Source organism: Macrobrachium nipponense, chromosome 30, assembly GCF_015104395.2.
Source record: "Macrobrachium nipponense isolate FS-2020 chromosome 30, ASM1510439v2, whole genome shotgun sequence".
Classification (NCBI taxonomy): Eukaryota; Metazoa; Arthropoda; class Malacostraca; order Decapoda; family Palaemonidae; genus Macrobrachium; species Macrobrachium nipponense.
In genome coordinates this window covers 16770757-16794057 of record NC_087218.1, presented here as the reverse complement: position 1 = coordinate 16794057, position 23301 = coordinate 16770757, and the positions used below count along the sequence as shown (strand labels likewise).

The window sequence follows — 23301 nt, the reverse complement described above, 5'->3', positions numbered from 1 at the left end:
TCCTTACAGTCTGGATTAGGGTATCTATTTCCTTGATGCTCTTACCATACAGCTTGATGTCGTCCATGAACATCAGATGGTTGATTCTGTTGCTCTTTTTCTTGAGTTGGTACCCGGCATCCATCTTCCTCGTAGTACTTTGTCATGGGAATCATGGCTACTACGAAGAGTAGTGGGGACAGTGAGTCGCCCTGGAAGATCCCTCTCCTGATTATTAAAACCTCTGCTAGTCTTATTCCAGAGCTTGTAAGTATTGTATTCCAGTTGCCCATTGTATTTTTGAGGAAGCTGATGGTGTTTTTCCTCTGCCCCATATATTTTCAGGCATTCTATTAGCCATGTGTGTGGTATCATGTCGAAGGCTTTCTTATAGTCTATCCATGCCATGCTTAGGTTGGTTTTCCTTCTCCTACTGTTCTTCATTACCATTTTGTCTATCAGGAGCTGGTCTTTTGTGCCCCTACACTTCCTTCTGCAGCCTTTCTGTTGGTGGGGGATGGTGTTTGTCTCCTCTAGGTAGTTATATAGCCTTTCACTGATGATACCTGTTAGTAACTTCCATTATTGGTAGGCAGGTGATAGGCCCTGTAGTTACTGGCTATATATCCCTTACTCTTGTCTTTTTGTACTAAGGATGTTCTTCCTGTGGTCATCTATTTGGGTGCTTGGTGATTTGAGATACAATGCTGGAGTTGTTCTGCTATTCGTGGTGTAGGGCCTTGAAGTTTTTCAGCCAGTATCCATGGACTTATTCATCGGACCTGGGGCTTTCAGTTTGGCATTTTCTTTAGTTGGTGTCTGACTGTGTCTGTCGTGATCTCTGTGAATCTTTGTTTTATTCTCCCTGTTTCTTCTTCCTTGACTTCCTGGAGCCATGTTGCATGTTTGTTGTGTGATACCGGATTGCTCCATATGTTTTCCCAGAGTCTCTTACTTGGTTCGGCTTCAGGAATTTCTGGGTGGTTGTCTTCCCCTCTAGTTGGCTGTATAGTCTTTTCTGGTTGGTTCCGAATAGTTTGTTCTGTTGGTATCCCTTATTCCTGTTCGTGTACCGTTGGATCTTATGTGCTTGGCCTTAAGCCTCTGTTTTACATCTTCTATTGTGTGTTTTTTAGTCCCCTCTCTTGTACTTTGTATTTCTCGTTAAGTTCCTCCTTGTTTTTCTGCTTCTTAGCCTTTTTTCTGCCATCTCTTTCAGTTTACTCAAGTTAGATCTCATCACCATGATTTGCTTTTCCAGGCGCCTTTTCCAGGAGGTTGCTGTTTTGGTTTCTGTTGGGTTGGTTGTGCTGGTGGTGTTGGTGTTCGAATCCCCATCAGTTCTGCTACTAATCTTGCTCCAACATATGTCAAGTTATTTGTTTCTGTGATACTGGTGGTGTGTATTGTGCCCATTATTTCATTGACCTCACTTGTTTTTCTCCCTTAATTTCTTGGTGTTGTAGGCTTTCATGGAGGGGATCTTTGTTCTCTCTGTATCTGGCTCCATCCATTGTCTAATCTTTTCTACCCATTCCATCCTCTCTGTTACTTCGTCGGTGTTTCTTCGTGTGTCGTTGTTGGTACCTCATCCTCCCTGTCGTCTTCTGTGGCATCGTCTCTCAGTTCGTCTTCGTGTAATTCGTTGTCGTGTGACATTTCCCTTTCCAGTTCTTCTCTTTCTGTTGGGGAGAGCCAGTTCTTTTTCTTTATGTTCCTTAGTTGGTCTGCCAGCCTCTGCTCTGTTTGGGGGGTGTTATTCCTCTCATTCCAGATGTTTGACCAATCTTCTTCTATATTCCTCTCTCCGTCGGGTTTGCTTCTGATGTAGCATCTCCATATTTCCTTATTTTCTTCTCTTGTCCCATTTTTCTTTTCCTTTTTGCCTCTGTAGCTCCAAATCTCAGGCTGTTGATTACTCTCGTTGTGGTGATCAGTTGCTGGATGACGACCTCCAAGTACCTGACCGTCTTCCCCTTCAATTGGGTTGAATACCTGGTTGCCGGACGAAGCTCCTCTGTTGCCAGAGGTTCCATTTACGTCGTTGTCGTTTATTCCTTCATTTCTTTCCATCATTGCTGAGTTTTGCTATTTAACCCATAGCTGGACCCCACCCCATCAGGGATAGGTACTCATTTACAGCTGAGTAGACTGAGGAAATTATGGTAAAGATCCTTTCCCAAGGAATCAATGCCGAGGAGAGCGGTCACCCATCCAACGACTGACCAGCCCCAATGTTGCTTAACTTGACTAAGTCTATTGACGACCTAATAATATTTTATTATTATTATTATTATTATTATTATTATTATTATTATTATTATTATTTTGGTAGAAGACCCTCTTTTAGGCAAATGCTGTTAAAAAGGATGGCAGAATTAAGCGAGTTGATGTTTTTATATATTGTTTTTTCTATTTTCCTTACAATTCGCTTCTCAGGCTCAGCGATGTTTCTGAGTAACTGGCCAATATTCATATTGGGAATTTTCAAAAATTATAAATGCTGAAGGAATCTTTTATTAGAACAGGATATCAGGTCCAGGTCAAGCAGGGGTCGTCGTCAGTGCTGGTATTATTCAGTAGGCGTAGTCCAGTTCGGTGGGCCGGGGTCGTCTTAGGTTTAAGGGCTGGTATTGGTGCTGATATAGCTGGTATCACGTGACGTTTCGACCTTCTCGTAGGTCATCTTTCTGACAAGTCGGTTGAGTGACTGTAGCAAGAAAGTTTGCGGAACGGTATTTATTAGCGGCTCGGACCTAGAGTTGCATTCTCATTGGTCGGCTGGTCTTGGGCGAAGCCGTGGATCTCGCCTCGAAGGTCTCGGGGATTCTCTCGTGCGAGCGCCACAGTAGTGTGCCTGGGGATGAACGTCAGGAATTCCGTCTGTAGCAGGAATCGTATCATTCTGTGGGGATTCCTGATTATCTGGCATCGTCGGGGGGTCGCTCGCTGCTCTCCGGGCGGCGGTGGGAAGGAGAAACGTTTCTGATTCCTGCTACAGACGGAATTCCTGACGTTCATCCCCAGGCACACTACTGTGGCGCTCGCACGAGAGAATCCCCGAGACCTTCGAGGCGAGATCCACGGCTTCGCCCAAGACCGGCCCGACCAATGAGAATGCAACTCTAGTCCGAGCCGCTATAAATACCATTCGCAAACTTTCTTGCTACAGTCACTCAACCGACTCGTCAGAAGATGACCTACGAGAAGGTCGAAACGTCACGTGATACCAGCTATATCAGCACCAATACCAGCCCTTAAACCTAAGACGACCCCGGCCCGAACTGGACTACGCCTACGGAATAATACCAGCACTGACGACGACCCCTGCTTGACCTGGACCTGATATCCTGTTCTAATAAAAGATTCCTTCAGCATTTATAATTTTTGAAAATTCCCAATATGAATATTGGCCAGTTACTCAGAAACATCGCTGAGCCTGAGAAGCGAATTGTAAGGAAAAATAGAAAAAAACAATATATAAAATCAACTCGCTTAATTCTGCCATCCTTTTTAACAGTATTATTATTATTATTATTATTATTATTATTATTATTATTATTATTATTATTATTATCATATGTTATTTCTCTTTATAAATAATAATAATAATAATAATAATAATAATAATAATAATAATAATAATAATAATAATAATAATAATAATAATAATTATTATTATTATTATTATTATTATTATTATTATTATTATCATATGTTATTTCGCTTTATAAATAATAATAATAGTAATATGCTTAAAAATATATATATGTATATACACAAATTATTATTATTATTATTATTATTATTATTATTATTATTATATTATTATTATTATTATCATCATTCTCTTCCAAGGAGAACCATTTCCCTTCCCCCTCCCCCATTTCACCCATAATATTTCCTCTTTCCTCAGCAGGGGTGAGGAAACACAGGTAGGTAACCTTTCTCTCACTTTCCTGGGAGTCAAGCGAGATTGCCCTCAGGAAAATTATGGCCCCCACGAAATTTGCCTATAAGAGAATTTTCCCTCCGTTCTTTTTTGGCGATTTATGCCCCTCTCTCTCTCTCTCTCTCTCTCTCTCTCTCTCTCTCTCTCTCTCTCTCTCTCTCTCTGAGACATACGCACACACATCTAAACACTGTCAGTTGGTGTGTTTTGCGTGCATACTGACGTCTCTCTCTCTCTCTCTCTCTCTCTCTCTCTCTCTCTCTCTCTCTCTGTCATTGTTAGTTTTTACATAGATGCATTGGTAGTTTTCTCACAGACACATAGTACCTCTCTCTCTCTCTCTCTCTCAATGAACACACCCAACACCAATAGAAGGAAGCAGGCATAAAGAACTCTGTAGATTGGTGGACAAATGAGTAAGAAATGCAAAGATAAATAGGATAAGGGAGTTGCATCAGTTTGTAAAGAAAACCCAAAAGAATTCTTCGTGCATGTTAATAGTAGGAAACCAATAAAATACAGCATAGGTCCCCTAAGGGGCAAAGAGGTAACCTGGTGAACTCAGACTTGGAAAAAGCAGAGTTACTGAATAAGTTTTTTACCAGTGTATTCACAATTGAAGACACTACCTCAATACCGGAACCTGCTATTAAATATGAAGGGGCAGAACCGTTGGACAAAATAATAGCTACAGGAGAGGACATTAAAAACAAAATAGACACTCAACAAGTTCAAATCTCCTGGCCCGGATGGGATTCATCCAGGAGAAATGTAAGGGCTGAAAGAGGAGATAGTTCCTCACCTATAGAAACTCTACAGGAAAAGTGCTGAACAAAGAAAGGCACCAAAAGGATGGAAACTAGGTAATGTGCCCCCAGTTTACAAAAAAGTCCAAGAGAAGAGCCGGGAAAGTATAGATCAATCGGTCTAACGTTAGTCCCTTCTGAGTCCATAATTACAGATCAAATTTTGGATCACATTAATAGAAACAACTTGTTGTTAAACTGCCAACACGGTTTCAGACAAAACCGATCCTGCCTATCAAACCATTGGAATTTTTCATAACATGCCTGGTATTTACGACAGTAGTAGAGCAATAGATATACTCTACTTAGATTTCCAAAAGGCCTTTGACAAAGTCCCACACAAGAAACTAATGACAAAAGTTAGAGCTTTAATCACAATGGGCAGATGTGACAAGCGGAGTTCCTCAGGGTTCAGTCCTTGGCCCGCTCTTGTTTTTTTATTTATATTAATGACTCTGATGTAGGATTAACCAGCAGGATAGCCAGATTTGCAGACGACACCAAACTAGGTGCAAATGCAGCAGACCCAGAGACAGAATGACATAAATCGTGTAGAACAAGAAGACCTTGGAGCCATTATTACCAAGAACTTAAAATCCACAAAACAGTGAATAAAAGCTGAAAAGAAGGCACAGAAACTAGTGGGATACATAAAAAGGCAGTTCAAATACAGAAACAAGGAAACGGTGCTGCAGCTCTACACATCAATAGTTATACCTCATCTTGAATATACGGTACAGTTTTGGTCACCAACACTAAGAAAGGACATAAATAGATTAGAAGGGGTACAAGCAAGAGCCACAAAGTTAATTCCATCCATCAGGCAACTGGGTTACCAAAGATGACTAGAGAGCCTGAACATGTATGGCTTAGAAACACGACGATTGCGAGGACAACTAATAGACATTCAAAATGCTGAAAGGCATAACAAAAGTACTAAGTAGACAGTAACCTATTTACGTTAAACGAAAACCAGACAAGAAATAATGGATGAAAACTAGAACTGAAGAGATACAACACATCCCACTGTGGGAACTTCTTTACATACAAAATATGTGACACATGGAATAAACTGCCACCAGAAGTTGTCAACAGCAACAGTGTGGCAGAGTTTAAAAGAAAGCTAGACAAAATCATTAGGAGGACACTGAATGCACAGTAAAACCTGCTCTAGATAGGTGAGCACATGATGTCTCCTCTTAGGATGGACGAACCAGTCTTTGAGACATCCTAATCCTTGTAACTCTCTCTCTTTCTGTAACACACATACACACATACATTGGTAGTTTTTATATAGGTACTTACATCTCTCTCTTCTCTCTCTCTCTCTCTCTCTCTCTCTCTCTCTCTCTCTCTCTCTAAATCTTTGTTAACTATGTATAATCTTCCCATTCCCCCTTCCACCAAACTAAATATTCGAGACCTTGAAATTGATGAATTAAATGAGCTACTTAAAGCTGCTCATGTCACGATCAATAAACTGAACGATCGCCTCTCATCGCTAGAAGAGAAGGTGGAGCAATTTCAGAAAGCAGCTGCAAATCATCAGGCACCAGATGCATTTCATGGACCTACCTGTTCTCCAACTGAGGGAACCCTTCCTTTGGGAGATACTAACCTTACTGCGATTCGAACATCTGATTTGAAAACTGAATGCTCAGTCCGAACCATAAAGGAAGCAAACATCGACCTCATCAAATGTTGGATTTCGGAAAAACTTCAGTGGGCCCCAAAATATTGCATTCTTTACTGCGGTCTTCAAGATATACTGGATACAAATCCGCTAGAAGATATTTTTGATAGACTTGGTTCTCTTGTTGCGAGTCTGAAGCAGATAAACGAGGACATGGTCATTCACATATGTGAACTTGCACCGGTACTGAGAGTCCAAGAGTTTGATGAAATTATAAACAACTTCAACAATCAACTTGCAGCTTGGAGTGAAAAAAAAATGAGATATCGGTGATCAAAACAAATTTACAATTTAGACTTGGAACGGGTGAAATTGATCAAATGTGCCTGCATGTCAACAGTGGGAGCCAAGGCAATTTCCTCAACAGGCTAGGGGTCATCAGATTGCTAAATATCATCTCTAGAAAATGTCCCTTCTTCAAACTAAATGACAATTGGGACACTATTACGCGTCAAGAAGTAATTGCCCCATTTTCTGAAGGCTCTCAAGGTGTTGCAAACAACAGAGGATACTCCCAAACACACATGGAAGGAAGCAGAGCGCCGAGATTCAGAAATACGGACTTGAGTTACCAAAATACCATAACACGAAGACGTTTTACAGTACAACGAGGTGGAAGTGGAAGAAGAAATAGCCAATTTTCTATTGAGGGTGATCATCATGGCCGTCACAGCTCTTCTTCGGGTGAGGCGTGGCGAAGAAACTCGGCTACTAATTTTGCGGTTATAAATACGGGCAAACTCAGACAGATGAAGCAGTAAATCTATCGCGACGTCGCCATTGTTTATAACTGCGGTGAACTCGGTCATGCTCTTTTTCAATGCCAGTTTTATCGTAGGATTAGATGTAACAGGTTGTAAGGGGTATGGACACAAAACAAGATTATGTCAAGATAGGGATTAGCAATTACTTCCTCCTGTCATGACACTCCAACAGATCGACTTACCGTTGAGCATATAAACGCACAATCCCTCTTAGGTCATTTTGATGATGTCGAATTCTTAACAAATAACAGGAATGTTGATATCATGTGTATAAGTGAATCGTGGCTTTTACCAGAAATACATAACAATTTCATTGAAATCCCCGAGTTCTCTATCTATCGTAGTGATGGGGGGAGAGGTGGGGGAGTGTGTATCCATGTTAGACGCCATTTGAGGGTGAAGCTACTGACACCTGAACTCGTGAGACCACGGCATATCGAGGATCTTTGGATGTCAGTTCAATATAATAAATTTCCCGCCTTTATCATAGGCTGTGTATACCGTCATCCCCATGCCCTAAACGATAGCTATGATTATCTTTGTGATGTGTTTGGATCCATGCGCTTGAGAAACAAACCTCTCTTAATTCTAGGTGACTTCAGTGATAACCCTCCTCTTCCCCAAATAATAGAATGGGCAACATTATTAAAACCTTCCACTTGAGCCAATTGGCAACAAAACCAACTCGTATTACAACGACCTCCTCAACTCTCTTGGATCTAATTATTACCAATAAACCTAATTTCGTTGTACATTCTGATGTCTTGCCTTGCTCAGTTGGTGATCATGAACTTTTAACTACAAATATAAATCAGAAAAGAAAAGCGCCCTCCAACTGTTAAGGACATTGCGTTGTCTCAAGAATTATTCGCAGAATTACCTCTGTGAACTTCTCTTAAATGACTGCTGTTCCTTAAATACAATTTTATTTACTGATGATGTACACTATCAGGTCCATGTTTTTAACGTTACTTTTGTGAAATGTTTGGACGTCTGTGCTCCTTTTATTACGAAGGTAATGAGACACCCGCCTGCTCCTTGGATCGACACCGAAATTAAAGATGCAATGAGATCTAGAGACAATATACTAAAGGAACTTAAAATAAAGAACTAAATGTTGAAAGTAGTTACAAAAGGGAAAAGAAACACGTTAAGACAATGCTGTCTAATAAGAAGAAAAATTATTATAAGGAAGAATTCTCCAAATGTAAGGGTAATATGAGGAACATGGAATGTCATCATAAAATAATACCTCCGAACAAAAAGTCTCCTCCTGGGGGATCACTTGAAACCACAGACATTGATGCTCAGAAGAGAGCAGATGATTTTAATCAATATTTGCCAATATAGGAAGGGAAACGTACGCCAGATCACAAGAAAATATCTGCAATAACAATCAACTCCATTATGATCAGCCCTCTACATCATTATTTACAATAAATAAATTCCGACCTCAGCCAGTTGATATGGACACTCTGATTCTTGTAATAAAACATCTGAAACCCAAAAACTCTTGTGGTTCTGACGGAATTCCGTTTCGATTTTTGATTGACTCTCTGTCCGTTGCAATATTCTACATTCTTGTTATTGTCAACGCCTCAATTGTTACAGGTAACTACCCTGACCTTTGGAAACATCCTTACGTAGTTCCCGTTTACAAAAGTGGAGACACTGAAAACGTTGGAAATTATAGACCTGTCATCTCAAAAATACTCGAGAAAATAATTGCCATTCAACTGATGTCTTACCTTGACTCAAATAATTTACTAGTTAACGAGCAACATGGTTTTAGACCCAATCTTTCAACAGAAACTGCGCTACTTACAGTTACCAATAAAATATATGAAATTTAGAAAATAAGAAATTATCTCTCCTGTTATTATTAGATCTATCCAAAGCGTTTGACAACGTTAATCATCAGATTCTAATAAATAAATTAGCTAAAGTCAATGTCGACTCTTTTTGGTTCGAAAATTATGTGAGCAATCGCTTCCAATCTGTTCGTGTTGATTCAATTCTATCCTCTCCTGAGGAGATATCTTTTGGTGTACACCAGGGGTCGATTTTGGGCCCATTGCTGTTTTTTATCTATATCAATGATCTACCACAACATATACGGGATGGACTTCTTGTTATTTATGCTGACGATAAATAACAGATTTTGCTGACTGGGGACTTGAAAAGCTCGATGATTTGATAAAGAGAGCCGAAAATATATTGACTATTGCAAAATATTAATTTAATAGTAACGGCCTATTACTTAACGAAGGCAAGACCCAGGTCATTTTCTTTGGATCAAGACAGTATATCTCTCGCATCCCGGAGAACACGAACATAAAATTCAGTAATGTGACACTTGTTCCGTCGCACTCAGTTGAAAACCTGGGAGTTTCATGATTGTAGCATGACTTTTAATTTACATATTGACGAACTACGCAAAAAGGTAACTGGCATCCTGTTATATCTTAACAGAGTGAGTGATAGATTTGAGCCAGACTGTCGAGTCATGGTGGTACAGTCGTTGGTACTGAGGTGTCCTGAACTACGCTTGCGGGTCTGGGGTTCGACCAATAAAACCCAGTTGGAAAGGGTCAAGAAAATACAAAATTTTGCCGCAAAGGTCGCCGTTGGAGGTGCCCGAAAACATGACCATGTTACTCCAATATTTGAAAAAACTGAATTGGCTACGAATGGAGCAGAAGTACTTTTTACGATATATGCCTCTTGATCTACAAAATCAGCAATAAAAAACTTCTGCCAGAATGGCTCTTTTCCTTGCCAACGGTAGGCCAGAATCGTACTGAGAACATTAACACGAGGCACCAGGATCACTTATCTGTTCCGAGAACTTTCACCAATACGGGAGCGAGGCGTCTAGGTGTGTGGTCCGTTCTGGAACCGTCTGCCTGCTGATATCAAGCAGCGCGAAACCATATCTTCTTTTAAATCTCATTTGATTGCACACTTACTCCAAAAATGAGAAACTCTTCATTTTTAACCTTAGGTTCTCATCACTGTCATAAGTTTTAGGAGCTTTAGAAGTATTCTCTTCTATACCGAATAAAGGTTGTGAAATTTTATCTTTGGTTGTAAACTCTGTTTACTTTATCTTTTATGAGAATTAGCCAATTATTATTTTACTGATTTGAAAGTTTTCACTTGATTGTTTTTAAGGATCGTATTCATTTTATGCCTATATCATTATATGTTGTCTATCTTACTGCATTTCTGTTGCATAGAGTCGAAAATTTTTATTGCATTTCCGTTTTTATTGATATCAGAGATATTGTATTGCAATATGCCACCTGTATACTAGTTGCAAGTCCTGTGATAATGAGTACTGTTTATTATGTAAAAACTCTTTATAAAACTATGAATAGACCTGTGTTACTCAAGAAAGAGTAAAAATTATGTAATAGCCATTTTTAGTGGAATAAAGAATTTGACTTTGACTTTGACTTTGACTCTCCCTAATACAAGGAAGATGGAGGCAGTGGTACGAAGGGATGGAGATGGAGGTAGAGTGGAGACTGATAACTGGAGAGAAATTATTTATGAAAATGATATTGTAAGAGAATATGAATACCACAATAACATTTTCATCTCAAGGAACATAAATTCTCAGAAATTATACGTAAAATTAAAATGGCAAAGATAAATACTAAAATAATATTTCAATCCAAAGGAGATAAATTCTCAATTAGTCCTTCGGATTTAACCTTCCAGACAAGCGTAATTAACATTAATTCTAAAAGGTAATAAATACCACACTAATTGTATTACTCTCTTAAGAAGATTCATTCTCATTCAATTAGTCCTTTGGCTTTCAAATCCCAGATCAACATAATTAATCTTTATCATTTATAATAATTCCTGTTGATCCTTCAGCCACTGGGTTGACTTTTGCAGGAGAGAGGTCCTTTAGGACTCTAGGTCGGTGGTCCTTCCGTGGAAGAGATCCTTCAGTTCTCAACTGGATCTGTCGCATTCCTTAAGGAACCGCTTGGAAGGAGGAGAGAGAGAGAGAGAGAGAGAGAGGGGGGGGGGGGGGGGAGGAGGAAGTCAAGTTTAACAAAATTTCGGGAAGAAGGAGAAGAAGAAGAATGAGAAGAAAGTCATGGTTCCAAAGGGTGAGAGAGAGACAAGACAATAGACAATATATTAACAACAGAAACCCGATGGGCTCGCTGTGACGAACTGGTGGGACTGCCCCCTTACGAACTTTCTCCCTTGGTGCTACCTGCACTGCCCTAACACACCTGGCAATATACTAAGACACCCTCCTCTTCCCCCTCCCCCGCCCTAAAATTCTTTGGAGGGGGGAGGAAGGCATCCAAATCAATCCACTTATCTGTCTGAATATTGACAAACATTCTCCTTACGAAGCAGGCCAAAGTTTTGTTTACAAAATCTACATCACAATAATTCTCTACTGTTTGGTGCCCAAATTATTACAAACTTGAAGTAGATTATGAATATTATCATTCAAAAATTGCTTCTATACGCCAGACTTTGAGTGCACATTATGGTAATAAACAGGATATTCAAATGTATCAATGCTCCTCTCAAACACCGAATTCTGCATTTCGAAATCCCCTGAAATGCAAGATCATCACCTGAAGTTTTCCATCTGCTTCCTTCATGCTGGTTGACAGCCCGGGTGAAAGATGGTCGAATTATTGGGTCGACACCTGTGCCTAGTGATAAATAATAATAATAACAAAATGCTTGCATCGAGTCTTAACTCTAGAGCAAGCAGCAATGGACCACATCGAGTCTCGATAGATAGAGAAGCTGTGAATTATTGAATCAAGTATTATAGGATGTTAAGGTTCCTGCGACATGAAATAGGCCTATGAATTAGTCGATTTCAGTGAAATTGCTGTTTGGGGCTACTCAGTCTCGAAATAAAGGTTCATTTATCTTCCAACTGAAGTACCGAACAGAATGTCAACTGTAACAGAACATCCAAAATATCATAATTTTTCTTGAGCAAATATTCACTGGAAGCAAACTGGAAGCTGTCTTCCATAGCAGAGAATTGCCACATAAAAAATATTGCATTGTGAAAGAAGAGAGAGAGAGAGAGGAGAAGAGAGAGAAGAGAGGAGAGAGAGAGAGGAGAGAGAGGAGAGAGAGAGAGAGCAGAAGCCGAATAAAAGGCAAAAGAAGTAAATCAAGAGACCGAATAAAAGGCAAAGAAGTAATCAAGATTAAAACATCTCCATCACTCCTACTTTTCATGAACTCTGGATATTTCTCCTGCCTTCGTACCGAAGGAAAAAAAGTTCTCTTTCTTGTCATCTGGATCTCGAAAGCGAAAACACGGAACATGAATTACTAATATGTATGTATGTTACGGCCCGGGAGAGGTCCGCTCCAAGTTCGATATAATGATAAACAAAAAGAATTCAGCACCAACAGTTGAAACTGGGGATACAAATATAGAAAGAAACACTAACAGAACAAAGGTTTATTTACAAGCTTACTAACAAAGATAAATGCAGAATGGTATCTCCTATTCACATAAAAAAGGCAAAATCTTACAATGCGTGAACTGGAGAAGCGGTGGGGTAATGAAAGTACTTGCCGGCCAGTTTTGCGACTCGAAGCTATGGCTTCACAAAGGAGAACTGCAATTGCAGACATCTTCTTGACTCCGTATTTTGTTGAAAATAATGTCTATTCTTGATACTCGAAGGGCAGGAACTCAAAACCTCTTGCAGAACGTTTCTTCTCTGAAGTCTTGCTCTGCGTCGAAATGCTTCGCTCGTCCACTCCCTGACGACTTGACCAGAATCCGATCAAATTCACGAGCGCCTTTTTCCTCTCTGATCCTTTGTCTGTTTCTTCTTCTCTTATCTCTCTCTGATGATCTCTGATCTCTGCTGCTGAGCTCTCACTGAAGATCTGATCTGTGACTTACTGATGATCTGATCTGTGACTCTTACTGATGATCTCTCTCCCTCCTACTTCGTCAGTCGTATTTATACGGCAATCTGGGGGCGTGGCTTACCAGCAAACGTCACAGGCTCCCGAGATTACGGGAACAATTTAGAAGAATCTCGATGTATTGCATCAGAAATCGCAGCTTTTCTCACGACACGTCAGTCAAGTTCCATAACACTCCTGCCGATTCTAGAACCATCATGAGAGCAGGCGCCTCCAACACACGCGCACAAGCCTCTGTGCTGCAGAACTTCTCGAAGAAGCATTTTCCTTTCCTTAAACTTGTAATTCGTTGCTATAAAGCAATTACCATGACAATGTACCTGTAAATAAAGTGTATTAGTGTACATGGTATACAAGAAATACTGTACGTACATACGTACGTATGTGATAGGGCTGTTGCCTTGTATAATAAGGCGCCCTATGAGGTAATGTTAGTCTTGCGATAATCTAACGCTAAGTCGGTTGGTTATGCGCTTCCATACTCATTGGAGTGTCTTGGGTGTTTGCTGATAACTTACGAAGTCAGTATCTTCTCTGTTTAAGACGACGATGTGTTAAACTCATGATGATATCTTCTTTCTGATGTGAGGGTTCTAGTAGAAAACACGAAGTATAAAAAATACATCTATTCTTCTGAGATTACATGATGAATATCAGACAGGATTGTACAGGTCTTTTAATGACGATGGCTTGATCGCTTCTGCCAATGATGATGACTAATTCTGTTCTGACTACCATCTCAGTTACAAATCATAAAGGAAGCAGACAGTAGCTCGAACATATGAACATACATACAGATTACAAATCACGTAGGCCGTTTGAATTATAGGTCGCGGTAGTTGTCTCAAGCAGGAAGCTTGGACTAATGTTTTCAAAACAAATGAAGGACCACAGGTGACGGCATGTCATCTTAGCCTACTTTATTATGTATGTCATCTTAGCATACTTTATTGTCTCTGGTCTGATCACATTCCTGCAAGCAATCTGGTTGACCTCTTTAGTTTGTTTTTTATATATATATGGAATAACATTCCATATATTATTAGTAATCACTTACATAAAAGCTCGGTCAGCTACAAAACCAACCACTGAATATTACTCAAGCTTGACTTGCATTTGACTTATAGGAGTGTGATACAGACATTATGGTGAATATATATAGATATATAGAAAATACTTAGAAGTAAAAAAAAATTTTTTTCATGGCGTACACAAATACAGATTCAAGTAATAAGATATAAAACATAATATGCATATGATGATATTCGTAAATAATAGTGATCACATGATATATACTGATACAGTTTTTCACTTCATCTCTTTAAGATACATATGCTACAGAAAATACTAATGTACTCTGATAATTGCATAGAATAAAGATTAACATGATAAAAATCATATTTTAACTGATAAAAATTCATATATGAAGTGATAAAAATTATTCATTTTTATGCTAACGGATTCATTGATTTTTATGCTAACTTTTATATAACTGGTTCATTAATCCATATACTAACTCATATATAACTACAGTTATTGGGAAGATAAAAGGTAACAGATTGAGTATAGGCTACCTGATTTATTTATACATATGTATATGGATTCATATAATTATGATCAATATATGTGCACTTAATACAACTGATTAACATAAATGACTAATCTAAGTGATTAATCTAGGTGCACTTTAAATAGATTCCTAGTGCGTACATGCACAGATATATTTCGATTCTGTTATTTATGATATATTTCGATTCTGTTATTTATGATAATTTTATATATAATATATAGGATACATGATACTTTAATATATAGGATACATGACCGAGGTAATACCCACTGCACATTCTAGTGTTTTGAACAACTTTTCGTCCATTACACAGTTCCAGACAACCACCTATAGCCAAATGAAATGGCCAATTCCAAATGGTTAAAAACAAAGGGAATTGCCTGGGCAGGGTCCAACGTTCTATTTTGCGCTCATACTTGTTCTCTGCATCCTATGCCTTACGAATACGTTCGCGATGAATAAAATCATCCCCAGCACGAGTCCTGTGCCAGCAACGTAGAGTTGAATATCCTCTTGGTCGTAATTGTCGGAAGTATGTCCCTTTGTAGTCAATTGCGAGATTAACGACAGGATACGGGTGTCGGTCCAAGAAGTCTACGAAATAAGCTTCACTTATGATGGTGCTTATTCCCTTTCACATTGTAGGCGGTTGATACTTTACTGCAGTCGTCCGCAGCGACGAACGATTTTTTGAAGTTGTAGACGATCTGTTCGGGTGTGCGATGTGAAACTCTCGTACTGCAGGATACTGTAACCAGGTTCCGTTAAGCAGCCTGTAAGTGAAATTATATTTGCCACAAGGGCAAAGTAAATTCAGACAACATCCAAATACGGGAGGGAGAAGCCATTAAGAACCAGACTTAACCCACATGAATTCGCTGATATTTTATGGAATTCAAAGAGTCAACTGTACAAAACTTTTTTATCCTTGGCATTATAACAATGAGTGAACCTATCCAGGTCTCTGATGACTGTAAAAAATATCCATAATTATAAAATGAACAGACATCAATACGAATCCCAAAGAAATTCGATATTACTGGTATTAAGTTACCAGACAAAGAAGTGGGAAACGGAGCTATTGGTAAGATTGCCAGGCAACATAAGAGTCAAAGAGAATATTAATCATGATTCTGTAATTCTCTATGCTTACTAAAATTAAGCTGTGATAAAATCTGATCCTATGTGCTCTTAACAAAAAGGTTCATATTCAATTTTCTCGCTCGTATCCTCTGAGGTTAATTTTTTAGGCATGGGAGGGATGCTATGAAAGAACCCACTATGTAACTAATTTCTATATAAACTGGGTTTTTCAAGAAAAAATGTGATATTTTCCCATGAATGTGATTTACTTGAATTGTAATAGCCTAATGTTGCAAGTAAACTTTTCATATCAATGACCTGATACTTCTAAATGTCCGTTTACCAATATCATAAGCTGGTTTATTGACTCTAATTGTCTATGAGGTTCAGAAAAAAATTAATTCATTTTGATGTTATAGAAATTCTGTTTGCTTATTTTGTTCATTTAATTTTAAAACGATTGCAATTCCTTAACTAAAGTTGTATTGCACACACGGATAAGAATAAGTTACGGCTCTGAACCATGAACCACATGTGAAGTTCATGAGCTAAGCATTCCTCTCTCCAGCCAACCTGCTTGCAAGCGGTTTATTGAGGTTAGAAGGAACAATGATGATTTCGGCAACGATGACGTCGTCACCTGCAGGAGATTGCTCTCAGCCAGCTAAGAGTTACGTTACTTGCTGTATAAATACGACTTTAGGTATTTTTTGTTTTTTGTTTTAGTACTCCACCCACACGAGAAGAATGTCTGAAAAAGCAGTACCAAAATTGAACAATATAATATTAGTTTCATGTTGGAAATCTGCATGATTGTAAAAATAAATGTAATTATGTTAAATTAGATATTCCTTATTCAAACTAATGAAAAGGTTTTTTACAAATTCTATATATATTATTTGCCCTGTATAAGATTATTCGCATAGATAAACATTTTCACTTTTAGACTTCCTGACTTTAAAATCTCTTTTATTTGTTTATTTTATTTTTTTTCTTTTTATTTCCATTGACTACAAATATAAATCACCGGGACAGACAATATATCAGTAGGTTTTGATATGTGTTTGAACTTTTAGCTTATTTGTCATTAATATCCCTAGAATACTGAATGGACTACTAAACTAAAGCGTTCAAATCTTTACGCATATATATTTGGATATTTTATTAACCTATGGTTACCTTTTGCTTATTGATTTTATTGTGATTCCTTTTTTATTATAATTTGTAACCCTTCCGACTTCTTACGTAGTGTATTATGTCGAATCCACTTGTATCCATACTTTTTATTTATTTATTTATATAATTTTTTTTATATATATTTGATAAATTAATGGTTGGCTTGAATATGTGGAAAAGTGTTCTAGCAGCGTACCGTATCAGGCTACTTGCGGTATCATTTCTATAGATACAAGATATGAATGATAAAGGTATTTAAAACCGCGAGAACCGCTATAATCCAGTTCGGATCCAATATCACGAATGTAACTCGTAAAACATTGACACTTTCTTATTTATTTCTTATTCTACCAAACCGATTGACTCTGGGTGATAAAATATGGTATTGGTTTTCTTATGGAAAGGAATTCACACAACGAGTTAAGGAGATTATTATTGATTTACACCACCCGAGTCAGAGATTATCATGTGTTGAATTCCATGTTTACTGATTTAGCACTCATAAATATTCCTAGTGCACTCAATTGCAGTGTTTGTTTTTTTAGTGCTATTAATTCTATATAACGTGTCAAGGGAACTATTAACACTAAGAAGTGTTTATTTGCTCAGTCAGACTCGTAACTCTGTTAATAATTCTACGTGTATTCTTTCAAGGATTGATTTGGCACGTGATAGGCCTTTAAACTGACAGGTGTCTTAGTGTGTCCCTTGTTTTCATGACACGTGTTACAATTAGTTATGTGCTTTTTATATCTGTAAGCATTGTAGGCCAGTTTAAAATAGTGGATTTGGCTTTTCTGTGACATAATAGAGAACCCTGGATGACGGAATGCAACCAGTTTAGGACGATTGGTATGAAAGAGATTACTACTACCTGGTCGTTATCACGAGTTGTAACTCGTAAGACATTGACACTTCCTATTTAATTATCCGTTATTCTACCAAACGATTGACTCTGGGTGAATAAAATATATTATTGGTTTCTTAATGGAAAGGACAATACACACGAGTTAAGGAGATTATTGATTTACACCACCCGAGTCACAGATTATTATGTGTTGAATTCCATGTTTACTGATTTAGCACTCATAAATATTCCTAACGCACTCAATTGCGGTGTTTGTTTTTAGTGCTATTAATTCTATATAACATGTCAAGGAGAACTATTAACACTAAGAAGTGTTTATTCCCTCTGTCAGACTCGTAATTCTGTTAATAATTCTACGTATATTCTTTCAAGGATTGATTTGGCACAGGATAGGCCCCTAAACTGACAGGTGTCTTAGTGTATCCCTTGTTTTCATGACACGTGTTACAATTAGTTATGTGCTTTTTATATCTGTAAGCATTGTAGCCAGTAAAAATAGTGATTTGGCTTTCTGTGACATAGTAGGGAACCCTGGATGACGGAATGCAACCAGTTTAGGACGATTGGTATGAAAGAGATTATTACTACTACCTGGTCGTTAGTCACCTGCTGTGTTCTTCGGGTTTTCCTCGTCACGGACCTACATATAATATTACATTTGATTACATAATTCTGATACACATACTTTAAATATACTTTTGCTTTAGGGTTTCCGTTCGAAGTGTTATTGTTTTGCTTAGCTGCTGACCCTGTTTCCGTTTCGAAGTGTTTTATTGTTTTGCTTAGCGTCTGCTGACTCTTGTTTCCGTTCGAAGTGTTTTATTGTTTTGCTTATTGCTGTTGACCCTTGTTTTGTTCAGTTTGTAACAGTTCGGCGCTCCAACCCAGATATTCAATGCTCGCGATCTCTTGGGTTAAAGAATTTTCTTGTTTAGATACGGTTTAACAATAGGCACGGATGTTTCTATATCTTTTAGTCCAATTAATGGTTCTTTGCAGTATGGTGCGGGATTGCGGGATAATTCGTCAGCTATGATAATTGCTTTCCCAGGTAGATATCTTAACTTGGCTCCAAAGACCTGAATGATCATATGCCGCTGAGTTCTTTTGGGACTGTGATTAAAGCCTTTGAAAAACTCGGTAAGTGACTTATGGTCAGTGAGGACTTTAACAGGATTGCCGTAGATTATGAACTTAAAATGTACCAGTGAATTAACGATACCTAGCCCTTCCTTGCGTATTAATGCATATTTACTTTCAGAGGGCTTTAGTTTACGTGAATAAAAAAGCTATAGGGAAGAACTGTTATCATATTGCTGAAGTAGTACCCCATGGTCTGAGGCGTCTGTTGCAATAAAAAAAAATTCCTTATTTAAATCAGGATTTTTAAGATAAGTGAACTGCATAATTTCAATTTTAAGATATCGAACGCCTGTTGATGCTTTTCAGACCATAATAAATCTACGCCCTTCTTCGTAAGATCTGTTGAAGGAGCTGTCATGATTGAAGAGTTACATATTTACATACAATTGTAATACCCACTACGGCGCGAAAGTGCTGTATCCCCCTTACGTTAATAGGTACCGGAAAGTTGTGAATAGCCGACACCTTACCATGGACTACTTTAAGACCTTGACTAGACACATAAAACCTAGATAAACACGTTCGGTTTTTAAAAACTCACATTTAGATATTTTACTCTGAGATTATTTGTCTTTGTCTCTGAAGCACTAGCTCTAGTTTATGATGAATGTACTTCTAAGGTATTAGAAAAGATTACAAGACCAACCATATAGGCATGTAGGGTATCCCTAAAAGTCTTCAAACACTATATTGTAATTGGGCGCAACGTAAGCCGGAGGCATACGTAAAAATTGATAATGTCCCCTGAGTGTGCTGAAAACGGTGTATGAGGTACAATCACTTAGGTAAATGGTATCTGGTGAAAGCCTTTAAGTAAGTCCAAGCTGGTGAAAAATTTATTCTGACTAACAAAGATAAGATATCGTCGGTAAATGGCACTGGAAAACGATCGGAAATCGTTTCCTTGTTTAAGCAACAGAAATCTACACCGTTACGCCAAGTCCGATCTTTTTGGCATGATGTTTGAAGGAAAAATTATATGGGCTATTGATTTCCTAATGACTCCTATTGCTAACATTTTTTCAACTTCGTCATTTATCTCTATTTTGAAATTTCATTGGGAGTCTATACGAAGGTGCGTATATAGCTTTATGTTTGTCCTTAGACCGTATTTTGTGTTCGATGACATCCGATTCACCCAGAGATCGCTCGCTAGTGGAGAAACATCCTGGTATTCAGATAAAGATTTAAAAAAAAATTCTGCTGAATCACCTCTGCTTGAATGACTTTACGGATATTACTTTAGATAGAGTATAACGCAGAGATTCATCTAATGACTGGTTGGGTGTGATTAAAAATTAGCAACAATAAAAAAAATGCAATATTTATATGTATAGGTTTTGTGGATTACAGGATTAACTTGTTGCTGTGAGTCAACCATGTATAGGGTTTTGTTCGCGGAAATCGTTATATTTCAGAGTGTCGGGAAGGATTAAAATTTCAGATCCCAGCAAAGTCTTTTTACACGCTCTAAGGACATTCGAGGGTGCATGCGTCTCGAGATTTTGCGTGCAAACTGCGACTGCGGTTTGTGGGGAGAATTCTGTTGGGTCGTTGAACAATATCACGATTTATGAGACAAATGATTGGTTCGTCTGTACAAGTTATTATCTGATTAAATGTCTCTTTTTGCTCAAAACAGATTTTAATATGTTAGTAAAATGTGGAAGCTTACCTTCGAGTGAGGCTATCTCCGAAAGTGGCGACAGAGGAGGAGGACAAACAGCAGATATATACACTTAACTTTAAGAAACACATAGATAAATGTTAGGAAAACATAAACTAATCTTTACGAAACACTTTAACAAAACTGTAACACTTAACTTTACAAAAAGCTTAAAATTAAACTTTTTTTTTTTTTTTTGTCTTTTTTTATTTTTAGTCTCTAATCTCTTTCATGGCTTCATAGTTGTGTCAGCTTCTGCTGCCATGAGCACCTTCTGTATACAACGCAATTGAATGCTCAGTAACTCTTTTCCAGCTAACAAGAGATTTTACATAAACTAACCACGTTACTGGAGAGAGAGAGAGACCTTACCTTACAGACCTTACAGTTCGTTCGGGTTGCCCCAGGTCCCTCAGTGTGAGGCACCTCTAATGTCTACCAGAGAGTTGCTAGTACATCTTCCGGTATATTTTGCATCTTCCAATCTTGGATGGTCTGGGATGCAGTTTAGATATTTGTCGAGCTTATTCTTAAACACATCTACGCTCACTCCTGATATATTCCTCAGATGAGCTGGCAACGCATTGAATAGACGCTGCATTATCGATGCTGGTGCGTAGTGGATTAATGTCCTGTGTGCTTTCCTTATTTTCCTGGTTATAGTTTTGGGCACTATTAATCTACCTCTGCTTGCTCTTTCTGATATTTTTAGTTCCATGATGTTTTCTGCTATTCCTTCTATCTGTTTCCATGCCTGAATTATCATGTAGCATTCTCTTCTCCTTTCTAGACTATATAATTTTAAGGATTGTAGTCTTTCCCAGTAGTCAAGGTCTTTAACTTCTTCTATTCTAGCAGTAAAGGACCTTTGTACACTCTCTATTTGTGCAATATCCTTTTGATAGTGTGGGTACCATATCATATTGCAATATTCAAGTGGACTACGAACATATGTTTTATAAAGCATAATCATGTGTTCAGCTTTTCTTGTTTTGAAGTGCCGTAACAACATTCCCATTTTTGCTTTACAGTTTGCCAAAAGAATTGCTATTTGATCATTGCATAACATGTTCCCATTCATCATCACACCAAGGTCTTTAACTGCTTCCTTATTTGTGATTGTCTCATTATTAGGTCCCTTATATGCATATAGCTTTCCTTCTCTGTCTCCATAATTTATTGATTCAAATTTATCAGAGTTAAATACCATCCTATTTACCTCTGCCCAATCTATACTTTGTTAAGGTCTCTTTGTAGAGCGTTCCTATCTTCATCACAAGTAATTTCTCTACTTATTCTTGTGTCATCAGCGAAACTACTCACTACCGAATCCTTAACATTACTGTCTATGTCTTCAATCATAATAACAAACAGTAGTTTGCAGCTAACACGTACCTTGTGGCACACCGGATATTACCTTGGCTTCATCCGATTTCTCATCGTTTGCAATAACTATCTGTTTTCTGTTGTGTAAAAATTCTTTTAACCATCTTCCTACTTTATCCACGATATTGTGTTTTCTAATTTTCTTCGCTAATATATTATGGTCTACCTTGTCAAAAGCTTTTGCAAAGTCTAGATAAACCACATCTGTTTCATTTCCGCTTTTCATATTTTTGAATATGTTCTCACGGTGGACTAACAGTTGGGTTTGTGTACTTTTTCCGGGTACGAAACCATGTTGTCCTATATTAAACAAATTATTTTTTATTAATGTTTCATAATATTTTTCTTCATTACCCTTTCATACACTTTCATAATATGTGATATTAGACTCACAGGCCTATAATTACTTGTCTCTAGTCTTGATCCACTTTTGAAAGTAGGGGTGATATATGCATAATTTGTGCTCATCATAAATCTTGCCTGTATCTACACTTTGTCTTAATAATATTGCAAGTGGCTTTGCGATAGAATGAACTACTTTCTTTAACAAAATAGCAGGAACTCCATCAGGCCCTGCAGCAGCTCCATTTTTAATTTCATTAATTGCCTGCACAATATCACTTCATTAATTTCTATGTCAGCTAAATATTCACTATTTTCGTCCCTTACTTCTATATCATTATCTTCATTATCTATTTCTAGGGGTGAATTCTCTCTTATATCGTTCTGCCAGTATGTTGCAAATTTCCTTTTTTCATTCGTTATCTCCCTTCAATTCTTAGAGGGCCTATTTCTATTCTTCTTTTATTCATCTTTTTCGCGTATGAGTATAATAGTTTTGGGGTTTTGCTTGATATTTATTAGGGTTTTTTCTTCCAAGTCCCGTTTTTCATTTCTTTTGATTGTATAATCGTTTTTTGTTCTGCATTTTCTATCTTACTTTTTAGTTCTCTATAACTTTCCATGCATTTTTTTCTTTTTCTTTTGCAAGACCTTTTTTCCACTTTCTGATTTTCTGGTATGCATGACTGATGTTTACTTTTCTTCTTCGGTATATATTTATCCACTATTTTCTCCAATATTTTATATAATATCTCCGTATTTACCCTTACGTCATCACTTACGAAAATGTATCCCAATCTTTGTTTAATTCTTCATTTATTTTCTGACCATTTTATATTTTTACTGTAGAAGTTGTATTTTCCATATCCTTCCCACTTTTTCATTTCTTGCTTATCTCTGTTTTCACTTGCTTTGGAATGG

General features: G+C 37.8%; 1 protein-coding gene across 1 annotated transcript in view; it reads left to right on the top strand.

Annotated features, from left to right (window-relative positions):
• The first annotated feature begins 6112 nt into the window (after nt 1–6112).
• Nucleotides 6113–23301, top strand: part of LOC135201982 (probable serine/threonine-protein kinase DDB_G0267514) — a 45947-nt gene continuing 28758 nt past the window's right edge. The window contains exon 1 of the mRNA XM_064231258.1: nt 6113–6613. Within this exon, the coding sequence (XP_064087328.1) occupies nt 6113–6613 (501 nt within the window). The remainder of the gene's footprint in view (nt 6614–23301) is intronic.